This window comes from Phalaenopsis equestris, unplaced genomic scaffold (assembly GCF_001263595.1).
Source record: "Phalaenopsis equestris unplaced genomic scaffold, ASM126359v1 Scaffold000219, whole genome shotgun sequence".
NCBI classification, from domain to species: domain Eukaryota; kingdom Viridiplantae; phylum Streptophyta; class Magnoliopsida; order Asparagales; family Orchidaceae; genus Phalaenopsis; species Phalaenopsis equestris.
Genome location: NW_018164661.1, coordinates 4,961 through 15,722, shown reverse-complemented (window position 1 = coordinate 15,722; position 10,762 = coordinate 4,961). Strand labels below are relative to the sequence as shown.

Here is a 10,762-nt window from a genome sequence, read left to right as displayed (position 1 = left end):
ATATTACACTCAAATCCTCCTCACAATTGGGAAAATTTCTTAATGCCACATATAGATCATCGGACTAGGATAAGTCTAGGGTATAAGTGGCGAGGGCGATGACGACATTGCTTATGTGTGCTTAAACGAGGGATACGATATTAGATTATTAGAATAGTATCTCCTACCTCAAGAATCTTCAATAAGGGAGAGGGAAGGATCCATGATACTATTCGCCGATTCTTGGTGGGATCGTTTCCCCTGACACTCTTAGGTTGTCAGTAGTTCTAGCACGATTAGAGTGACTAGCCTGTGAACTATACAATTTTACAAAATATTTACAAAAATAAAAATAATTTTTTTTTTGCATGTTAAAAAGAACTTTGCATAAAAAAGACTTAAATAATAGCTTTTGCATGAAAATCTTCTATGAAAATTTATAAGGTCCACGTCTAGTCACTTGGATTGAGGTTAAGAACTACCTCCTGTAGACTGTCGGGCCGGAAACTCCTGTTCAAGGTCGGGAAACACACAACCCAGCTCTGAGCCCCTCACTTTCACCAAGGTCATATACACTGTCCTGATCTTTCATATGTGACTAAGTGTTTCTTTTGCTCGTGATTTTTACAACTCATTTTTCTGCCTTTCGAGTTTGGTTTTCTCGTCTTGTTTAATTTTCTTGCAAAATTATTTAAATCTGCTGCAAATCGTACTATGCTCGCAACATTAATAACACAACAGTAGCAGATGTCCAGGTACGCTTTTACAGTTTATCTACAACATTTTACTTTACTGCATTTTATACCTTCAAGTACATTTTATTTAACTGTAATTTGACTACTTTGCATGCAAAACTAGAACTGAAATCAAAATCGAAACAAAACAAAATCAAACATTGACACTAAAACTGGGAAATACAAATCACCAATTGTCATGATGACAGGAGCTTGGAGCCAACTTTGTGGGCAGCACGGCGAGGAATTCAGACCGAGCAGCAAGAGGATCTTCTTCAGTATTATCTCTTCCTAGTATAATAACAACCCATAGGACTTTGAGGTAGCTCGCTTAACGCGACGTAAATCCTCACACTCCCTTTTTAGGCTCCTGTACACCATGTTGTATAGCGTAAGTCCTAACCCGCTTTAGTTTCCGAGGTTGTCGTGTGACACGACGTAAACTCTCTTATTTCTGCGGGTTATTTGCATAATCAAGTATTATGCATATGTAAGTCTCAAATAATAAAATTGGCAGGATTGAACAATTGAATAAAATCCTCTCTAAAACACAACCACACAGTAAGATAGTTTGGGAAGTCACTGAGGGTTCTCCGCAGGATCTATGACATCCCTTACATTTTCTTTTCTTTGGACTCATGAAATAACTGTTTCTATTTGAGCCACTTTCCCTTGCTTTTCCACGCCTACCATGAAAACCTAAACTTTGGAATCTTGAAGACTAGAACCACTGATCATTATCGAGAGTTTTCTCGAATGACCTCAGTCATTTGAGATGTAATTAACTATAGGGGTTTGCCTCTATATTTGGGGTTTGCCTCTATAGGGAACTTGGAACCCAGGTAAAATAAATTCTATTTAATCTTTGTTTTAAATAGAGGAACTTGTCGGTCATACATAAAATGTTCGCAGACCAAACGGATGTCACAAATCTCTTAGCTTGCAGGATTGAGTCTATCGCCGAGATCTACACTTATCTTTCGGGAGGGTGGGATATTCGCGGTATCGGACACGATTATGCAAACTATTGGACTAATGAGATCCATTTGGTCTCATTTTTCAAAAATTAAAACATACTACTTTCAAAACCCAAACTATATATCTATTATATTAAATTAAATTTCAAAAGTATTTTCATATACCATATTTTCAAATCATCAAAACGAAAAGTTGACCGACAGCCTCTAATCTTTTTTCCAAGCTCTTTTAGTGTTGCAACAACTATCATTAAAGTTTTTAGAATGGTCCTTGAATTGAGAGTTCAATGGGATGATATCATTGACAATATTTTAGGGAGAGCTTCCTACAGCTTCTTAGTATTTCTTATGCCATCTTTCATAAGATTAACTCTAGTCAGGGTAGAAAGAAAGGAGGGGACCTTAAGTCTTACTCGTCACCCACCGAGCGTTCATTCCCAAAAAAAAATATCCCATTTCCCACAACTTTATACAAATTTATTCATGTGTTTCTTTCTTAATAAGACAATTTTTTTCTTGATATGTGAGGCAAAGAAGACTGAGAATTACGAGTACTTTCATTATGCATAAGTTTACTCCATGGTAAGTTTGAACAAGAGTTTTAAATTTATCTAATAAATTTGTCTTTTGATGTCAAAGTAATTATGAAATCTTACTTCCCTTTACCAAAGGAAAAACATACATCCTACCATTTGATCTAATGCGTTTCTCTAACAATGTTGTTATTGCCGAGAAATATTTTATCAAGCAAAGTTTTTGACTGATAAGACTAAGGTGATCCAGAACATAAAATATGTACATTTCATATTGTTGAAAACACTCTTAGAAGAGTGCTTCTCCCATAAACAAAAATAATTGTGTTTTCATCCTGCGAGTTTGTTTTTCATTTTGTTAAATAGATTGTTAAATAAGAAAATCTTCTTTTTTTCCTTGAGATGGGGAATACCTAAATATTCTAAGGGAAGAGATTTTCCATTAAACTTACTGACTTTCGATATGATTAGTGATAGTGATTTTCACATGATCATATATAAATAGTTAGTTCTTTGTCCTTAGAATCAGTGAGACCGCAGTAATGCTAAAAAGAAAGAAGTTATCCACGAGGCACTCTCAAACATTCTACTACAATTATAAAGCTTTATAGATTATCAAGAAAAGGAGACCTTCATCTCATATCTGGCTTTATAAAACATAATGTGATACTTAGAATAAATTTTTGAGACTTCTAATAAAATATTTATGGGCAATATGTAAAAGAATCGAGAGATACTGTCATCTGATATTTAGCTCTCTTTAAGATTTGAAATGCACCACCTTAGACCCATTATAAAGGATTGAAAATTAACAACTAGAATACATTCAGATAAAGGAATTACATTTATAGTTAAAATTGAAAAATTGAAAACATTAAAACGGAAGTCCCACCTAATAATACTGTTAATCTAATGGATAAATTCTTGCGCGAGTAGGATATAGTCATCTACATTTTAATTTGGTAGAATAGTTTTAGTAAGAGCATGTCTATTGGATAAACTGTTAGGTAACTTTTTTGGCCCTAAAAGAGTCCTAAAAGACATGTTAAGTTGCCTCAGCCACTTTTTTTTTGGATGATTTCTAAGAATTTTTTGTAAACGTGTGCAGTGAAACCATTAGGACCAAAAGTTTCATATTTGGTATTAGAAAAAGCCAAATCATTTTATTCATTTGGAGGAAAGGTGAGCAACTCATTATCTTGTAAATCAATCATGGAAGGAATGCCATTCATTAGTGTCAATTGAGAATCATTATTCTCACGAGAATGCTGGAGAAATATTTTTTTACAGAGGTGTTTCTATCTTCAAATTCCTCAATTTAATTGTTTTGTTTATTTGATTTTATAAATTCTATTTTTAACTCATCTTATTTTAATAAAATTATGAAATTATTTAGTGTTTATGCAACTGTCTTTGAGTGTCTTAATACTAGACTTTTGATGCCAATATTCCTTTTCCATTACTAAACATGGTAAATATTAGTAATTTGCTTAAATTGTCTTCTTTAGTAAGGCCAAGCCATGGAATTGAATTTTACCTACCTTGTGTCCTCTTCTAGAGTTTTAATTTCATTAATGAGATCACCAATATTCTTTTTGTTCCAACACCTAAGGGCTTGACCAATTTTTTAGGTTTCAGCCAAAATTTAGTAAGGCTAAATCCATAATTGAGGGCATACCAATTAAGCATAAAAATTTCCATGAAATTATGATGTTTGAACCACATATTCAGAAACAAAAAGAATGGGGTTCCCGGGCTGCATCTTCAGATACTAAGAATAAGGATTGAGGAATGATCATAACCTATTATTTAACCATATAATACAAAATTTGAGGATATAATTGAATTTGCTACTTTCAACATAATTATTATTTTAAAATCTATTAAATATTCTTCTTAATCATGAGATTTATTTTTAGGATGAGGATTGAGAGAACGGTTATTAAACTGAGGTTGATGTGAAGAAAAAAGTAAATTGTTATTTTGATGATTCTGATGAAGGTTCATCAAGTGATAAGAGTGATTGAGGTTTTTTTTAATTTAGTAATTCTAATGTTAGTGACTTATCTTTTTTATGCTTTGATGGAGGATAGTAGGAGTGAGAAAAAAAACTATTTGTGTCGAGTTTATTTTGAATTGTTAATGTTTCCAAAACTTTTTTTATTTTATGAGTTAATTTGTGGATGTTAATATATTACTTTTTTAATTTGAACAATTTTTTATGTTTATTATATTGGAATGTAAATATGTTATATTTTAATGTATTAATAGAGGATAATAATATATTATTTCTTGTTGCATACTTTAAACTTGGTGCAAAACTTTATGGGATTTATTGATTTTGATGCTTACACCTCAAAAAGCCTCAATGCTTCTGTCTCGCCACACGAATAAAACTTACCTTAGTACCGATTTGTGCAATTTTAAACTTTGACTAGATTAAACGAAAATTGCAAAAAGAACCTGAGAAGAGATGAGATTCTTCAGACTAGCTAATTGATTTATTATCAATGTGTTAAAAAAAATAAAAAACCAAAATAAATTTGATAGATACAGATAATCTAAATGCGTTGTTCTTGAATATTGATATTTTTAATATTACATTGTTGATGATCATATGAGTGGGTTAATGATGAATATGAGCACTCTATATTTTGCAAAAGTTTAATGTTTGGTTTATAGAGAAATTAAGAAAAATAAAAATGAGGTTTATTATCAGCTATTTGCTATTTTAATATTATATCTACTTGTAATTTCACAATGTTGATAAGCACATGTAATAAAAAGAATCTTAAAGCCAAAAGACTAGTTAGGGTCTATTTATGTAACTTTTGCATTACTTTGTTTTTTAGATCGTTACCATATTTTTATTTAATTAACCACTTTTTTCTGTTGCTTTTTAAAAAAAATTATGGTGGGATGATACTTTTACAACCTTTAATTTTAAATTCCAAGTAATTAGACTATACTAACAGAGGCATATGAACTAGAAAGTTGGGATATATTATAAATGAGTTGGCAATGATTCTCAATGTTACATCATAGTAAAAATTGACAAAGATAATAAAAGTTGGTGATGATGATAACTAAAGATGAACTCAAATGATGGTAGCAAATTAGAAGCAATAAATTGAAATGATTTTAACATGCATTTGTAGATGCTAATAACATTGTGGTGATGGTCTGCTGTAATCCAACAATGGAGGGAGGTTGACCTGTTATTATTGTTTATAAATCTAGTAAGATCCAAACTACTTTTAGAAATTCCTATAAGCATGTTATTATCACCTCTTATATTCACATTGAGTCATGCGCATAAACATTTATTACTGATAAATATTTATATTAAAGTTCATAGTATAAAATAGATGCTTTTAACTTAAATTTAGGAACTCATGTTAAAAAATTAAAAAAAAAAAACTCTTTATAAAATTTCTGTTTGTTCTAATGATCACCTTAAGAGCAAGATCAATCAACACCAAAGCACCTAAATTCAGTTGATACTTTTCCTCCATTCACTCTAGTTATCAATGACCTCATATCTCCCAAACTAAAAATATCAAATTTAGGATTGCAATTTCTGCATCATACGCCATCAAGACAATAGAAGCCTGCACGTTGTCTACCATGTCAACAAGCATAGCCTTAGTTACATTCGGATTGTGGGTTTAGTTCTCTTGGAACAAATTTGTCGTGGTGATGGAGAGGCCTTTAGCTTTGTATCTTTTTGAAATACTGAAAGGATTAATAAATTCTTCGGCATGTTCCTTTATGTAAAGAAGGGATGGTGGAAACAATTTGAGATCTTTTGGAGTAGGAGTGGGGTTGTGTTAACTGTTGCTTTTTCTTTGTTGTTTTGGTTTCAACTGGGTGAAATGATGGCCATTTTAATTTTAAGCGTGCAAGCAAAATGTAAAATGTCACTAATTACTTTAATGTCTTCTATTGGTGTAGGGTGTTAATTGTTTACTTGGTTGCATTAATTTTCATTTATCGTCTGCTATTGGTGGCTGATTACATTTAAGTAGTTAATTTTATTTTGAAATTTAAAGTTGAATTGTGATATATTAATGATATTTTCCTCTTACTTGTTGAGAAGATGTCAAGTGTCAATTTTTTCATGATACAGAATTTAAGATATATTGATAGGCATCTTCTTGTGCAATTAGTTGTAGTTGGTAGTTGGAAGCAGTTACTTGTCACTAGATAGTTAACATACCATTTTCTCCCTTTATAAGTCTATAAATGCTCCCATTTATGGAGGAATAGGGTTCATAAACTGAATTAGCCCTTTTACTTGATTATTCTGTATGTTTCCATCATCCTCACAATTTTGGGAGTTCCCAGATCAAAGTAAGGTTTATTATGTGTGGATCATTTTATGTTTATAACATATTTGAATACGATTATGATTCCTTTTTCTATCTACATTTTTTTCATGGATAGGGTGCTTTTTTTTCTTTAAATTTCGGGTTAACTTTGCTCTTCAACATCTTTTTCTCCTTCATAAACATCCTTGACACTCGAGGGCCTTGTGGCTACTTTTTTCTCCGTATATTTGTAGTGCCATCTCAACAATCAGATTGCAGGTGTTCAATTCAATTTTTTTCTTAAGATTTTGACTTGTATTTTATTGAAGGAGAAAAATAAATTTTGATTACATATATTCAATTATAATTTGATTATGATTTTCTGACTGTGTTGAAAAACTGTAGAGGATTAAGATAATTTATTAAAACTAGAATGTGGAAACTTATACTCTATTTAAATTGGTTAAAGCTGTAAAAGAAATGGCCTTCTTTTATCAGTGTGAATTTTGCTTAGTTTCTTTTTGTATGCTGCTCCAGGAAATTGGCTGGTGAATTATGTTTAAGAACACATTTCAGTCTGGTTTCTTGTCTATCCTGTACAGCCTTGGGTATGACATCCTTTCACTTGATTGTATTTATTGAAATTTGTTGTTTTCTCATCAAGTGGATGATTGTCTAATCTCTTGATCTTGCTTGACAGGAGTAAACCTTTGCAGATATGGGATAAAGAAGGTATTCAAATTCTGGCATACTTGATTTTGTTTGTTCTCTTTCTTCTCTGAGATTTTCTTTCAATCAGGATAACTGTCATAAGATTTGATCATTTCTATTTCTATTGAATTTTTCTGCCTTCTTAATGTTGGCCATCTAGCACATAGGTGTTTCGGACAATCTGAATTGAGTTTTCATTAAATACATAGAGAATTTCTGCATGAGCAATTAATTTCTGTTTTAATTAAGCCAACCAGATACAACCCATGTTTAGATTTTTGGAGCTTTGAATAGATGAAGTCTGGATGTTTTACTCCTATGATATATATATTTACATCCACAACATTCTACTGCTAATGTTTTCTGACTGGAAAAGTTTTTTTATTCCCTTTGCAAGAAATTATAGTTATGGATTCTTTTTGAATCATAATGTTTACTCTAGGTTGTGTTCCTTAAACCTAGAAATGAATATCTTAAGTGTTTCCGGTTTTAATATTTTTGATTTTTCTGTAACTTTGTTGCTGGGCATGTAATTCCGTTAGGTTCTCCAGGATTTATTAAATAACCTATTTTTTGAGTCATTGCAGTGGTTAATGGGCAAATCAAACGGCCTCATGATGAAGATATTCAATCCAGTGTTCTTGAAATAGTTGGATCAAATGTTCAATCAACATACATCACTTGTCCAGCTGATCCGTCAGCAACACTTGGCATAAAGCTTCCATTTTTGGTCATGATTGTAAAGAATTTGAAAAAATATTTCACTTTTGAGATACAGGTGCTGGATGATAAGAACGTTCGTCGACGATTTAGAGCATCCAATTATCAAGTGTGTAAGTTTGACCTTTTGTTCAAGTTTTGATCAATACACATACGAATGACCATTTTAGAATCACATAGAAAGGCAAGCCAAATTTAGTAAATCTGTAAAACTCGAGAGTTTCACGATTACTTCATTTTTCAAGGTTCAAAGAAGATTACTGCAGCTTTAACAAAGTTTTACTGGTTTCCTGTGCTGTTGAGTTGCTGTTGTATCTGTCATTGAGTGTTATGTAAGGGGGGATTTTGTATTCAACAGATGAAGTCAAATTTGGCGTGCTTCCTATTTTTTTTCTGAAGATAAACATCCAAGACACGCTAATCCCCATAAAGGAAATAAAAAGAATAGAAAAGAAAAGAAATCTTCGCACACCCTTACATTTGAAACAGCTTATTCTGAATGGGGAGGGAGAAAGGAACCTGGCTTGTCAGTTAACTTTTTTTTGTTTATTTTTTTGCACTGTTTTTAATTGTACAAACATCTGCAAGATTTCACTGCCAACTTATTCTCATGGATCTATAGGTTCGCATTTGATGTGGGATCCGTATTTAGCTTCTGATGTTCCTTAAAATTGGTGACAAGTTATGGTCCTTCATTTTCTATCAACTCTTATAAGAATTCAACGTATGGAAATTGAGCCTTCCATTGACAATGTAATGAGCCGCCTTCCAAATGCAAAAGCAAATTGCACAAGTTAAAATAACCTCCCGAACCTCATTTGAGTGCTGATATCAAACAAATAAGAAACAAAAATAGAGCGTACAAATGAGTTTTGTCTAAACTGGACTAATCCTCTCTATAGATGAACGTCTTCAATTGACAACTGATGCAATAAATCTTCATATAAACTTTATGCTTGTGCTTTATAAATAGGTCTTAGGGATCGTTTGTGATTTTGCAGGCCTTTACATATTTTTGTCTCAAATTAAGGGTTGCTATCAGCTGATATAGTATTCTAAGTTTCTTTTAAGTTAACTCTGGTGGTAACATAAGTATGAGTCAAAAGAATTTGGACAGTTTATTTAACTAAAAACTTTGGTCCCTTGGATCTTTCTTTTACTCCCTTGCATTTTTAGTACTTTTAGCTCCAGTAGTTGGGATAAGTCTATTGATGATGGTGTTGATGATGAGGATGATTTTTAGCATTGTTAGTGGCATTGCACTTTATTAAAAGTTAATAATCGAAGGACTGACTTGTAGCATTAACTCAGTTAACGTATTGTTATTCTTTTGATCATTTTTCATCGTGTCTCCATTTTTGAAAGAGCTCCTTGTTTACAGTATTCTTATACTAATTCTAATGGCCTAGTACTGTTTGTTAAAGTTGCACAAATTGATCTAATATTTGTAGAAGTCTCTCCTACTGAATGATGCTTGAGATTATTAACTACGGAATATTTACACATTGGATATTATTTTCAAACCACTCCAAATTATTAATGCTTCTTCCTAATTGGTTCTAGTTGTTCCATCTGACTGCTACATGTCGTTGAAACTGGACTAATCCTCTTTATAGATGAACTTGTTCAATTGACATTGGATGCAATAAATCTAGATATAAACTTTATACTTATATGCCATATGATTTCTTTTACCAGTATGAACTTTAGATTTCCAATTTGATGCAAACTCTATATGGCCTTGTTTACAGGCGATGACACGTGTGAAGCCTTTCATCTGCACCATGCCCCTTAGGCTGGAAGATGGATGGAACAACATTCAGTTAAACCTTACTGATTTAACCAGAAGAGCATATGGTACCAACTATGTGGAGACACTGAGAGTCCAGGTGCATGCGAACTGCCGCTTGAGGAGAATATACTTCTCAGACCGGCTTTACTCCGAGGAAGAACTTCCTCCAGAGTTCAAGCTTTATCTCCCCATTCAGGTAAAAGACTGAACTCTGTACTAAACTTTAATCTAATTCAACTGCAACTTATGCACGTTTTTTGATCTCCAGAAGAGTTAATCTACCCAAATGGAATGCTGCAGAGCTGAAAGTAGTGCTGATGTTTTAATGTTGTTTTTGGGAAAATTTTTGTTATTGAAAGAAATGCTTTTGGAAGTTGACAGTTTGTGTTTCTGCGGTTGATTTTTATTTACTTTTTGGTTAAATGTAGCTTGGTTTGATCCAATATAGCTGGTTGGTTAGTATCATGATGCCTGCAATTTAATGATTGACTCAATGAGAACCTAATTTAATGATTTGGGTGATATTGAAGCCTCATTTTATAGGGATTATTCAAGTCTCATGTAAGTTCATTTTTTTTTTGATATTTTGTGGTGCATTGCTTTTGGATATAAAAGGCACGATTACTTTTTCAATGCCAAGTCAGTATTAATCTTGTGTGAGCCATCTTAATGATGTATTCGTTACATTTAGTAACTTATAAGTATTTGGTGTATGATTATGTGCTGGACATATACATGTGATGTAACTTAGAAGTTCAAACTAGGTAAATTTTCATAACAAAATATAAGATACCAGTTATGCCATTTTACATCATATCTAACAAACTTAAATTCAAACAAGGTGTTACACTACATAAATATTTGATTTTTTAGAGAGCTTTAAATAATGTGAGCGCTTTAAAATATGAACAACTATCTTATTTACTATTAAGCAATTTAAAGAATCAATTGATTAAATGTTATATAAATGTAGGTCATGTAGGACTATAAGGATGTATGGATAGAA

At 32.1% G+C, this 10,762-nt stretch overlaps 1 protein-coding gene across 2 annotated transcripts in view; it reads left to right on the top strand.

Annotated features, from left to right (window-relative positions):
* LOC110023153 (cilia- and flagella-associated protein 20) overlaps nt 1–10,250 on the top strand; it is a 23,534-nt gene extending 13,284 nt beyond the window's left edge. Inside the window, exons 1-6 of one of the 2 annotated variants that reach the window (XM_020722425.1) lie at nt 6,692–6,812; nt 7,071–7,141; nt 7,234–7,265; nt 7,832–8,073; nt 9,716–9,952; nt 10,025–10,250. In XM_020722425.1, coding sequence (XP_020578084.1) covers nt 7,089–7,141; nt 7,234–7,265; nt 7,832–8,073; nt 9,716–9,952; nt 10,025–10,033 — 573 coding nt within the window. In that variant the 5' untranslated portion in view covers nt 6,692–6,812; nt 7,071–7,088 and the 3' untranslated portion in view covers nt 10,034–10,250. Of the gene's footprint in view, nt 1–6,691; nt 6,813–7,070; nt 7,142–7,233; nt 7,266–7,831; nt 8,074–9,715; nt 9,953–10,024 lie in introns of those variants that run through there. The other variant, XM_020722424.1, reaches the window with a different exon arrangement.
* Nucleotides 10,251–10,762: the final 512 nt, after the last annotated feature.